We start from the raw sequence: 13640 nt of genomic DNA, 5'->3' as shown, positions 1-13640 counted from the left end.
CCAGTAGCACTCTTCCCCTCATCCAAGTTGTCACAACCAAAAGTGTTTCCAGACTTTGCCAAATGTCTCCTTGGGTGCAAAAATCACACCCATTTGATTGCCTAAAAAGGAACACATGTGGGATGGCTTCACATTTATAGAATCATAATGAAAAAGAAGAGTTAATGTTATTACAGATACTAAAATAGGACACCTTTCATAGCTGACACATAAAAGATTTAAAGGCAGTAAAAGAGAAGATATTTACAAGAAAGAGATAAAAGGACCTGGATGAGGCAACTTTATCCATTGAGTAATTTTATAGGGGCATGGCTGAATAGGAATAATCATGTGGGTCATAGCAGTTTTAAAAATGTTATTAGTACTAGGATATGGTCCACACATTTATTAAGCCTAGGATCTTCTAATTAGTTTGTTACTATAATGCTGTGTGATTTGAATTTCCTTTTGGAAAAACAATACATTCCTCTGACAAACAGCAAGATCTTATATAATCGCAAGTATTTTAGGAAAAGGTAACAAAAATTTAGGTAAATACATGATTTAGCAGAGCACTTTCATTTCTAAAAATATTCCCTTATTTGAAATTTGAATGTTATTTATAGATCATTAAAGACTCTCTTGTGGTCACAAACTTCCCTCATAGCTGGGGAAACCAGGGTAACTCGTGCGGTAGTTAGAGTATGGGCTTGAGTATTGGATTGCCTGGATTCGCCTATTGCCTCTTTCATTGGCTCACTTTTAAACTAACGCATTATTTAATCTGGGCTAAACTTCGGTTTCTTTTTCCATGTTGGGGAAATATGTGCCTCTCTCATAGGCTCATTCTGGGAATTCAATGAGTTAATCTATTTTTAGTATTTTGACATATTTGGCACACCCAGTAAATATTTATCATTATTATCATGATTCTTATTTTAATTGAAAGCTTTGTTGCATTGGTAGAACTCATAGGTTTTAGATTAGTTTTTCCCAGCTCTAAAAATATATGTAAGTATACTTCTAATTCAGAATCGTTTTTATTATATCTGAAGGAATTTAACTGAAAGTGACAGCATCTCAGAACAACTTGAGAGTAGATAGGTAAGAACACCTGTCCATTTCTCGGTATGTTTAAACCATCAGTCTTAACATCTTGAGATTTTATCTATACCTGTATGATCCTTCCACTGGGAAAGAGAAATCAGTTTGGATCTTAGAATCTCATTGGAGCAATGTGAGGCCCTGTATATATCTCTTCAGTCATGTTCCTATTTTCCCATTTCCCAGGAGCTGGTTTAAATTTCCCTCGTTCTGTGGAGTAGACCCTCAAATTTTTCTTTATCTAAGGATTTAGAATGGGAAAGGAGATCAAAAGGACTAGGATATTCTTGGAAAATTCTTGTATGTTTTTTCATTGCTTTTTAGGTTTCACAGATGCCTGTTTTGAAATGCCAGTATCTAAATATCAAACTAAAGAAGGTTGTTTGTTTTTTCTTTCTAGGCAGAGAAATTAATGAAGCAAATTGGTGTGAAAAATGTGAAGCTTTCAGAATATGAAATGAGTATTGCTGCTCATCTTGTAGACCCTCTTAATATGCATGTATGTATCTTTAATCTTATTTAAGATTTTTTTTCTAGGATTTTGCATCAGTGGTCTTGCAGGCTACAACCAGGTTTGATTATTCTCTAGGAATCACATGACTCAGCATAGTGGTACTCATGGATATGATTTATTGATTGTTGATTGATTGACTTTTCATAGTTTATTTTTTATTGTATATTTTCCCATTGCCATTTAATCCCTGTATACCCTCTTCCACCTCTACTTCCCTCACCCCGGATATGATTCATTACAGCAAAAGGATACCAGGCAAAATCAGCAAGGAAAGGGGGTCATGGGATAAAGTGATAAAGTCTGAAGGAAATCAGGCACAAGCTTCCAAGAATCTTTTTCCAGCGAAGTAACACGGGATGCACTTGATTCCTCCAGCAACAAATTTTAAGAATACATGTAAAATGTTCTCCATCAGGGAAGCTCACTAGAGACTTCATGCCCAAGGTTTTTGTAGGCATTGGTCACGTAGCCTTTTGTTTATATAACATCTACCAAAATTCTGATAGAAAACAAGTATTCGCCACAAACCATGTAGTTTGCACAGTTGAGGCACACACAGTGAGCTGTTCTTATCAGGGAAGATGGGAGCCCTTCTAACACCTAAGTTCCCGCACTCCAGCCAAGGGCCTGCCTTGTAAGCAGGGCTTTCTGAGGATGATAATCTCAGTCCTGCTATGTTAACTTAATTCTGTGCACATTTGTTTAGTTAAACTTGTGCTTTTTTATATTTACCTTTTTGACATATAAAATGTAGTGCTTGAAGTCATATGGATATTTGATTTGGAGTTTAATTCTAGGTTTTCATAAGGAGTTATGGTAGGCAACACAAGCTTCTGAATCCTGGTTTTCCATTCATGGCCTTGGCAAATTATTTCCTCTTTGAGTGTCAGTTCCCTCATGTATAATCCGGTAAATATCTGCTGTGTCTACTTAAAAAGGGTTATTCTGAGGATCAGACTAGTGTAATTTCTAAACTCTAAAATCCTATTTATTTTGTGAGAAGAGCAATACATAAATTTTGTGACAAGAAGTATAATGAAATACAATAGCACCCTTTTCCAAAAACTAGAAAATAAAAATCTACAATGTCTGTTATCTGTATGCACAAAGATAATACCCCCAGAATTAATCCTCCATTTTAATTTGATTTATAAATTTATAGGGGTACCTTTTTGAGGCCTTACCTCTGTCCACTTTTGAGTAAAGTATACTGACAGATCAGTTTTTTGTAAGAGCTACAGTGAAAATAGGTGATGACTTTTTTGGATTTGGCTGCAGTTTTTCACTCTTTTTTTAAGTTGTGAAGAAAGTAAATCTGCTGTAAATTGTGCTTCTGCCTGGCTCTACTTTCAGCCCATTGCTTAGCCATATTAGAGTTATGTCAATTTTCTTTTAAGGTCTTTTCAGTTACTTTTCCAAAGTTTTTTTAAGGTTGAATCAGAGGGCTTTAAAATATACAGGCTGGGTCTATTTTGAAAGTATTCATCCTGTACTTATTATTTATATAGACAAGTTTATTTTTGATTCAGAAATCCAGTTTGGTAGGTCTAGACTTTTTTCCTAAAGTCCATTCCTGTTACGTTTGGCGGCCTCATTTAGGAATTAGGCACACTTCTGGTGATCTCTTCCCGATCACCAGTGCTGAATTAACTGAGCCGGTTCTCTATCTTCTTGGCAGGGTACTGTACTTCCCCCTTTAGATGGAATGAATTCAGCTAATTAAGTCCCTGCAGAGTTTTAAATGTCAGACCTAGTGCTTTTTTTAAAGAAATACTAGAGAGTTGACTATTAAATTTTTGTGTGTGTGTTATGGTAGTTTAATTTTGTTATTACTATTAAAAGTCTTTACTCACATTAATATAACTTTAGTCTTTTATTATTAATATCTAATTAGATTAAATGTTGCCATTTTAGGGGGCTTTTTAAAAATTTTAGTGAGTATACATCACCTGTAAAATTCATGTTGACCTTTTACCAGGTTACTTGGAGTGATATAGCAGGCTTAGATGATGTCATTACGGATCTGAAGGACACAGTCATCTTACCTATCAAAAAGAAGCATTTATTTGAAAATTCCAGGCTTTTGCAGCCTCCAAAAGGTAACGTGAAAGTTTATATTTACTACAGCATTAAAAATTTTGGAAACATTGCAACTTCCTGTCATTATCCAACTGGTGGTTTTGAATTTAGATTTTCAAGAGAATGCCAAGATCCAGTAAACTTTTTTAAATAATAGTTTTGATATAATTATTCATGCTTCAGCTTCCCAAGTTTAGATTTTTACCCCAACAATTACATTGCAAAATAATCCCATTCTTTTAAACTCTTTTATTCCAAGTAAATGCAAATTGGGGAAGTCAAGGTTAAAAAAGAATTCAAAGTCACAATATTGGGATTTTTTTGGTTTTGTTTTCAAGATAAGACTTTTTTTAAATTTAAATTTATAGCCCTGGCTGGCGTAGCTCAGTGGATTGAGCGTGGGCTTCAAATCAAAGTGTCGCAGGTTCGATTCCCAGTCAGGGCACATGCCTGGGTTGCAGGCCATGGCCCCCAGCAACCACACATTGATGTTTCTCTCTCTTTCTCCCTCCCTTCCCTCTCTGAAAATAAATAAATAAAATCCTAAAAAAAATAAATTTTTTGGCATGACATTGGTTGGTAAGATTATGTAGGTTTCAGGTGCACCATAAGACTTTTTGTTGTTTCACAATTTTAGTGATTTTTCCCCCTCTTAATGATTCCACTTAGTTATTCTTAGTGCAGTGATTTTTTAAAACAAAATAGTGAACTACAAATGAATTAGAAATTAAATACACCTTATTTGTAAAGGAAATTTTTTCTTGTTCCTAGTTAGTAATCACTTTGAAAACCTTGGAACTCAAGAATTGAAAGGGTTTATAACTGCACCCTTAAATGTAATATTTTCATTCTTTTTCAGTCAAATAGTAATCATGTTTAAACCTTGTTAAAGGTGTCTTAAATGAAGCTTAAATAATACTTGACAGTGAGATGGAGGTGTGTAACCATGACTTTCAGATGCCAATGCTATAGTGTAGCTTATTTATTTTCACCTAGTTGAACCTTCTCTTTTTGGGGTGCCAAAACTATACAAGTTTGATTTACGTTGATAATCAAGACTGAATTCAAATTATTAGGCAAGTGCATTTTTCAAAAAATAGAATCTTTAGAAGTATCACGATAGCACTTTGTGTAAGTATCAAAACTGCAGCTTTGTGTAAGTTGTAGTTGCTTACAATCTTATTTTGCAACTATATCAAAAAGTGTGTTAATTCATATTTCAAAGGTAATTAAAGCTGATACCTATACATTTTAATGAAGTAGATAATTTTTGTTTCCGGTAAATAGAGGAGGACAAATTATCACCAAAAATGTCATGTTCTTTTCATTAACTAAAACAACAAAGTTGTTTATTAGGTATTTTTATTTTCCGAAACAACAAAGCTACTTTTATCCCCTTAACAAAAAGCATTTAGTTTATGTGATTCCTCCCCCACAAAAAAAAAAATGTCTAATGGTTTGAGCCCAGATTAAAAAGCTAAGGTAATTACTTACTCAGTTTCACAATATTAGCAAATTTAGGACAGACAAGTGCTTTTTATATGTTGTTAGAGAAAGCTTTTCTCATGAGCAATGTTTTAATCTAGGTAATTGGGTGATTTTACCAGTTGGACTTCGTTTAAAGCCCCAAGCACAGCAAAATCTCAAAATTATGAAAAGATACTTTGACAGTTTTGTGTAAATCTGCTGCTTATTTGAAAGCATTATCCAAAATTAGAGGTGATTCCTATGTGTATTTTAAATTTTTTTAAAGTTTACACGAGTATCTCGATTATTATAATCTAAAGTTTTACTGTTTGAGCTTTTTCAGCTTTGCTATTTTGGAAAATAAATTTTTTTTATCATAAATAAAAGTTTGAAAAATCATTGATTGTTTTGACTCACAATATAAATAGAATATTAGTATACAGAAGTGGAGTATAAAATTAGTTCTGTACCACACTTGTACCATACCTGTTTCTGAACTAGATAAATTTATGAAGTGATGGTGTAGCTGTACAATCAAACATGAGGATTGTCGCATTGATAGTTAGTTCTAAAACCCTGAGATTCAAGTAATATGTAACTAAAAGTTTGCTAGTAGGTCTTCATTCTGTATTAAATTGTTGTGATCAAAATAGTAAATGTGATAATAATTTCAAGCTTCTGCAGTCATTCTGTTTCCAGCTTTGAATTAAATGGCATTAGACTGCTAATCTGTATTGTTCGAATGAGACATCCAAAAGAAGAGTATCAGTAGATGCTTCAAATTATAACTGACTTAATAAATAAAATTTTTAGCACTTAGCTAAATGAATTTAATTAAAAATTGCAAAGACTGCTTGAAAACATTAACATGTTTTGGTAAAAGTTACGGATTTAAATTTTAAAATAGGCTTTTAAAAGTTTGGTTTAAAATATTAAAACTTGTGTTAGTTGAAACTTAAAGAATTCTTATGAAGAGCACTAGAAAATTCTGTGTGTTTGAGGAAAAATTTGAACATTTTGAAGTGCTTAATGTGAAAAAAAATTGTTAGGTTCATGGAAACAAGCTCAAGTTTATCATTTAAAAAATGAAAATTTAAAGGGGGGATTTTATATAATATTTATTTTTCTTCTATCATATTTTGTATTTATTTATATTACATAGGAATATTTGGATACCTTCAAATCCTCTTCATCTTACCCTAAGCATGCTACCTATAATATATATTATTCTTTAAGTGCTATTAGATGCGAAAAGTTGAGAAGCTGAATTAAGCAAATATTTAAAGAAGCCTGCAGTTTAATTTGTGCAGGCTGTCAATAGCTGATCTGTAGACAAGGCCATAATTTATTATTTTATTAGCTTACAAAATGCTACCTTATTTTATTTGAAAAACAGTTGTTGGTGATTCCCAAAATGCTCAAGACACCGACCTGTTTATAAATATCTTAAATTGTACTTAGAGCAAACTGATGTCAATGGAGACTATAGATTAATAATACAGTTTTATTCCTTGGGAATTAAAACAGGAGTGACTGGTCATTTCTATTTCTTTAGGAAGAGGTCATTATCTGTTTGGAAAAAGGCACATGGCCTTTTGGGTAAAACTTGTCTCTGAGCAATAGCAAAACAGTGTTTGCTACAATATGTTTTGAAGAAGAAGATTTTCTCTGGGCTGTTGTTAGTGTGCAAGAGTGCTCTATTAGCTCTATTATCTTTATAGAGGGTGTTAGATGATTTTATTTGTCAACCGCTGATCAAGTGTTGTGAGTTTGGATGTCAAGATGATTGCCTGTAACATCCTGAACCGTACCTTTTCATGAAGGCAGGAGGCATAAGGTGCTGTAATCCCAAATACTTGTCATCACGGACACTGAATGTAGAATATGACTCATTTTTTTTTCTTTCATTATTTTTTCAAATAAGTTTTCAGTTTCTTTTTTTTTTAAGATTTTATTTATTTATTTTTAGAGAGGGAAGGGAGGGGGGGGGGAGAGAAAGAGAGAGAGAGAAACATCAATGTGCGGTTGCTGGGGGTTATGGCCTGCAACCCAAGCATGTACCCTGGCTGGGAATCGAACCTGGGACACTTTGGTTCCCAGCCCGCGCTCAATCCACTGAGCTACGCCAGCCAGGGTGACTCATTCTTTTTTATTATTAAAAAAGATTTAATGAAAACAAGTGAATATTGGGGAAAAGTTTAAGTGGGCAGACTAATGTTATGTTGATTATCACATAAACTAAAGCAAAATTTTGTTCTTTTAAAGGAAATAATAAAATAACATGTTGATTTCCAGGTGTTCTTCTCTATGGGCCTCCAGGCTGTGGTAAAACATTGATTGCCAAGGCTACAGCCAAAGAAGCAGGCTGTCGATTTATTAACCTTCAGCCTTCAACACTGACAGATAAGTGGTATGGAGAATCCCAGAAATTAGCTGCTGCTGTTTTTTCCCTTGCCATCAAGCTACAGCCTTCCATCATCTTTATAGATGAAATAGGTATGCTGTGTTTTCTATGAGAATATTTTAAAACACCATTTTTAAGGGTGACATTTAGATGACCAGGTGGAGTTTTAAAAAATTTTTTAGGTCAAATTACTAAAACAAAAGAGATAGCCAACATCCTGATATGCTATGTGTAATTTCTGTGTTGCAGAGTCTGTTCACTATCCTGCTTGATATAGTTTGTTCTGTTTTCCATCTTACAAACAGAAAGCACAAGACATCCATGTACACATTTCTTCACGCGCATGTGTGTCCAGGGTAGACACCTGGGAGTTGAACCATTAGCCTGTGTGTTGTGTTCATCTTCAACCTCACTAGGACTACCAGTTCTTCATATGGTTATACATGTTTTCACTTTGATTACTGTGTAGTTTGTATGCCCAGATATTTGCTAAAATTCGTTTTTTCAGATGTTATTATTTGCCAATTTAAATAGCATGAATTATCTCATTGTTTTAATTTGGGTTTTACTGCTTACTATTAAATTTGGGTGTCTTTTAACATGTTGATTAGTCATTTGTGATCCTTGACTGTAAATTGTTGTTTTCTGGGGGACGATTTTTCTTGGAAGTTCTTTGTTGATGTTCATTATGATTGCCAATATTTTCTAGACTGCCTTGTTTTTTCACTTTTAAGATAAGACTTTTACAGAGATTTAAATTTTAATGTAGGCCTTAGCTGGCGTGGCTCAGTTGGTTGGATCGTCATCCAATGGACCAAAAGGTTACACAGGTTTGATTCCCGGTCAGGGCACATAACCAGGTTGTGGATTAGGTTCCTGGGTCGGTTGCTGTGTAAGAAGGCAACCAGGAGTAGGAGATGCTCTAATATACCCTTTTCCCTATCCCCTGTCCCTCTCTCTCCCTCTCTCGTCTCTCTCCTCTCTCCGTCTCTCTCTCTCTCTGAAAGCAATGAGAAGCCCTGACTTCTGTGGGATCCCCACACACAACCAAAAGGTAACCAGCTTGCTTACAGGCCAGGTCCCCATTGGGGCACCTGCAAGACACAGCCAATCCATTTTTATTTCCTTCTCTTTCTCTCTCCTTTCCCCTCTCTCTAAAAATAAAGATGAGATCTTTAAAAAGTAAATAAAGGAATGAAAAAATGTGCTCAGGTGAGGATTTAAAAAAATGAATGTTATATTTGTAAGTCCCTTTTCTTTATGATTTATGCTTGTTGTGTCTGGAATTCTTCAAATCCTTTCACTATCCCCATAAATGTTCTCCTTTAAAAAATATATAGCCTGAAGTAGGAATCTAATTTCATTCTTTTCCATATGAACTTACAATATAGATATCTTTTCATGTATTTCATGACTTTATTATTATTGGACTTTTTCTGTATTTTTATAGATCATCAATATTTTCTTCTGTTCCTGGCATAATAAGTTATATATAAAAAAATACAATATATAATAAGTTACATATATAATATATAAAATTATTGCATATGTAATAAAACTATAGCTTTGAGTTTAATTATACTATTAAAGTACAATATGCTCTATAGAAATCAAAGAAAGATCTAGATAATATAGTACTTTGATTACTTGTTTGTGTTTTGTATCTTTCTCATCAGTCTACTCCAACTATTTTGGGTTTTTGGTATACATTTTGCACAAAAGAGCGTATAGCTGGGTTTTTTGAAATTTTAATCTAAGACTCTTGAACTGGGAGGTATGGTTAGTTTGCCTTCATTTTAATAGCTGACATATTTAGATTTATTTCTACCACACTATTATGTGCTCTTTATTTACCAATCTAGTGGACTGGTTTGCTTTCTTTATTCCCCTTTCCCTGCTGCCGGTTTAAAAGTTATATACATTTTCTTTTGTGAAGTATTTAGCGTACCTACTTGTCTTAAAAGTCTAGGCTAATCACTTCTGCCTTCTTCCCAAATAACACAGGGACCTTAGAACTCTTGAATATTAATCAGTCTTCTCATCTCTAACATGTTGTTGTTAACTAACATTTTGTCTTATACTCTCCATATTTGTTATTATTTTTATATTGGCATTGCTTATTTAGAGACCCATCTTGGCCAGGTTTTTTGCTCACTATTGCTTCTTGGCACCTGCCTTTTCTGTGGATTTATTTTTCTTCTTACAGAAGTCAGTTGAAGTTCTTCAGCAAAGATTGTGAATCCTGTCTTTCTGTAAACAGTCTGTCAATTCTTCTCTCACTATTAAATGATAGAGAATTATTTTCCATTAGCATTTTGCAGCTATAAGTTCATCGTCTTCCAGTCTTTCTGGTTGCTTTTGAGAATTCTGTTTGTAGCCTAGTATTTCTTTGTAAGAAATCTGTCTTTTCTCTTCATTGCTATCAGGTTTTTCTCTTGTTCTGCTCTTTGTGGTTTATGTAGGTCTATATTTATTGTTATTCTTTTAAGACTTACTGTGGTTTTTAATTTGAGAATGTGTGACTTTAGTTAGTTCTGGAAAATTCTCAACCACTATCTGTATATCTTTGTATGTTGCAAGACTTTTGTTTTATATAAAGTATATTCTTCAACTCTTCTTAATTTTGAGTCATTTTCACAGTTTTATCATCTAGTTCTCTACGTATTTCATCATTCTAAAACATACTGTTTTCTACATTTAATATCCCTGAAATTTGGATAGCATGTTAAAATTTAATAGGCAGAGTTTTTTCTTTTGCATCATAATTTAATTGGTAGCATTTAAATTTTTTATTGGTACATAAAAGAACAGTGCAACTCAAAAATCAATTTTTGAGTGAGTTATAAAAAGCAGATCTTTGCTTGTTTGTGTTTAATAGCACAACCATTAGGTTTGTATACTGTTGATTATATTTGAACTTCAGATACGGTTCTTTTTCAAATTTATCTTTTTGCACTGTAGCTTGCTCTTTTGTTAGAATTTCATTCCCTTTTATGTCTTCAAAACTTCAAAGATTTTATTCATTTATTTTTAGAGAGAGGAGAAGAGAGGGAGAGAAATCTCAACATGTGGTTGCCTCTCACATGACCCTCCACCGGGGACCCAGCCCACAACCCAGGCATGTGCCTGACCAGGAATCAAACCTGCAACCCTTTGATTCACAGGCCGGCACCCAATCAATCCACTGAGCAACACCATGCAGGGCTGTCTTCAAAATTTTAAACATAATGTACTATTTTGTATAGTTTTTTGGATTGTTCTTTTGTCAAAAATTCTAATTCTCCTTTATATTATTAGCTATTTTTATAATAATTCGTTTCCTTGTGTCATTTCTAACATTAGATGGCTTATGGCTTGTTTTTATTTGAGAATTCTGTGTTACCTAAGAAGACCCAGATGGTTTTTCTGTCATCCATATAGACCCTCTGGAGTCTGATCGCTCAGGATTAGTTTTTATGATAACTTCTGAATTTGGATATTCCTAGACTGAATGCCAGTACAGACTTAGATTTCAAGCTTGTTAGAGAACCCTACACCTCCCCAGGGTCCAGTCCAGGAAGAGCAGCAAAGTCTTTTTAACTCTCTGTAGTGGTGAGCAGAATTTTTTCTTTTTCTTTTTTTTTTTCTTTTAAAAGAATCACCAATTTTCAGAGAGAGAGATAGAGAGGGAAAGAGAAATTGAGAGAAGCATCAATGCAAGAAAGAAATACAGATTGGTTGCCTCTCATAAGTACCCTGGCAGGGGGGGCGCTGAATCCACATGTGCCTTGACCAGGAATCAAACTAGTGACCTTTTGCTTTATGGGACAATGCCCAACCAACTGAGCCACACCAGTCAGGGTCAGAATTTCTTGATTGTACTTCCTATGACTGTACATCTTGGCTTTAGCATGGATATTAACTGCAAAGCAGAACCTTCTGGTGCTACATGTGCATATCTGTTGTGTACACACACACACACACACACACACACAATGGCATAATTTTTTTGAGATCACTCTTATTTCACTTACTTTTTTCCCTGAACTCTGAAGTTTTTGCTTTCTTGCATCGTGACATTTTATAACATTTTGTAACTTGTTTCAGTTATTAGATTTTATTTTTTTGGAACAGTTTTAAGTTTACAGAAGAATTGAGCAGAATGTCCAGAGAGTTCCAACATACCGCCCCCACAGTTTTTGCCCTACTATTAATATTCTGCATTTGTGTGAGATATTTTTTGCCATTAATGAATCAGTAATTAATGACTAAAGTCTGTAGTTTACATTAAGTGTTATTATTTGTGTTGTACAGTTCTGTGGGCTTTGACAAATGCATTATGTTATCTGTCTACCAACATTGTATCATACAGAATAGTTTCACCATCTTAAAAATTCTGTGTTCCACCTGTTCATTCCTCCTTCACTTCCTGCTAAACTCCTGGTAGCCACTGATTTTTTTTTTTTTTTTAGTTTTTTGTGTTTTTTAAAAATATTTTTATTTATTTATTTTTAGAGAGGGAAGGGAGGGAGAAAGAGAGAGACAGAAACATCAATGTGAGGTTGCTGGGGGCTGTGGCCTGCAACCCAGGCATGTGCCCTGACTGGGAATCGAACCTGCAATACTTTGGTTCGCAGCCCACGCTCAATCCACTGAGGTATGCCAGCCAGGGCCGCCACTGATCTTTTTATTGTCTATAGTTTTGCCATTTACAGAATGTTAGGTAGTTGAAATCATGGAGTCATTTCTGACTTGCCTCTTTCACTCAGCAATATGCACTTAAGGTTCCTCCATAGGTTTTCATGGCCTGGTGGCTCATTTTATGGCTAAATAATGTTCCATTATATGATTGTACCACAATTTATTCATTCACCTGTTGAAGGACATCTTGGTTGCTCCAAGATCATCCATTTGGGGTGATTATGAATAAAACTAACAACAACAACATGCATGTTTTTGTGTAGACGTAAGTTTTCAACTCAGTTGGATAAATACCTAGCACAATTGCTGGATTTTGTGGTAAAACTATATTTAGCTTTGTAACAAACTACCAAAACTATCTTCTAGTGTGGCTATACCATTTTGCAGTTCCACCAGCAAAAAAAATAAGAGGTATTGTTGCTCTGCGTCCTCTTTAGCATTTTATTGGGTTGTTTTATCAGTTTTTTAGATTTTAGCTATCCTAATAAGTTTGTAGTGGTGTCTTATTATTTTAATTTGTAGTTCCATAATGATGTATGTTGAACACCTTTTCATACCTTATTTGCCATCTGCATTTCCTTTGGTGAGATCAGGTCTTCTGGGGGGGGGGGGGGTTCTTCTATTGTTGAATTTTAAGAGTTTTTTGTATATTTTGGTTACAAGCCCTTTATCAAACATGTGTTTTGTAAATATTTTCCCCTATCTTGCCATGCCTTTTCTCTAAACAATATCTTTCCCAGGGGAGGATTTTTAATTTTAATAAACTCTAACTTCACCAATTTGTCTTTGATAGATTCTGTTTTTGGTGTTGTATGTAAAAACGCATCATCATACCCTAGGTCACCTAGGTATTTTCCTATACGCTATAGTTTTGTGTTTTACATTTAGCTCTGTGATCCATTTTGAGTTAATTTTTGTGAAAAGTATGAAGCATGTGTCTAGAACTTTTTTTTGCATATGGATGGGTGTCTAGTTGTTCTAGCACCATTCATTAGATATGCATTATGTTTCTACAAAAATATGTTATTCAGCTTTTAAAATAATGTTTATATATGTCTTTTTCCATCCTTTTCAACATTCTGAGTCCTTATATTTAAGTATGTCTTTTGTAAGCAGCACACAAAGGTGGTTAAGTAGGCAGTTGGACTTAAACAATTTATCTTTAGAAATTAAACAATTTTTAAATGATTAGTTTTTTTTATGAGTTGGTTTGATACATAGTCCAACAATGGACAGATTTTACAAAGTTAGAACTGTATAACAATAACCAGATTATATGTTTGCCATCACAAGACTATCATGTCATGGTAATGTGTTTTTTATTTTTTAATTTTTTTAAAGCTTGGACCTAGAACATTACAAAGTATTTGGTGCCACTTCAAGTTCTAGTTTTCAAGGCCGAAATGTGAAAGT

At 34.0% G+C, this 13640-nt stretch overlaps 1 protein-coding gene across 1 annotated transcript in view; it reads left to right on the top strand.

Annotated features, from left to right (window-relative positions):
* Nucleotides 1-13640, top strand: part of ATAD1 (ATPase family AAA domain containing 1) — a 39839-nt gene that overhangs the window by 6565 nt on the left and 19634 nt on the right. The window contains exons 3-5 of the mRNA XM_036026956.1: nucleotides 1484-1582; nucleotides 3576-3696; nucleotides 7439-7639. Coding sequence (XP_035882849.1) covers nucleotides 1484-1582; nucleotides 3576-3696; nucleotides 7439-7639 — 421 coding nt within the window. The remainder of the gene's footprint in view (nucleotides 1-1483; nucleotides 1583-3575; nucleotides 3697-7438; nucleotides 7640-13640) is intronic.

This window comes from Phyllostomus discolor, chromosome 5, assembly GCF_004126475.2.
Source record: "Phyllostomus discolor isolate MPI-MPIP mPhyDis1 chromosome 5, mPhyDis1.pri.v3, whole genome shotgun sequence".
In the NCBI taxonomy this organism is placed as follows: domain Eukaryota; kingdom Metazoa; phylum Chordata; class Mammalia; order Chiroptera; family Phyllostomidae; genus Phyllostomus; species Phyllostomus discolor.
Note: the sequence above shows the minus strand (reverse complement) of the source record. Positions and strands in the feature narration are given on the sequence as shown.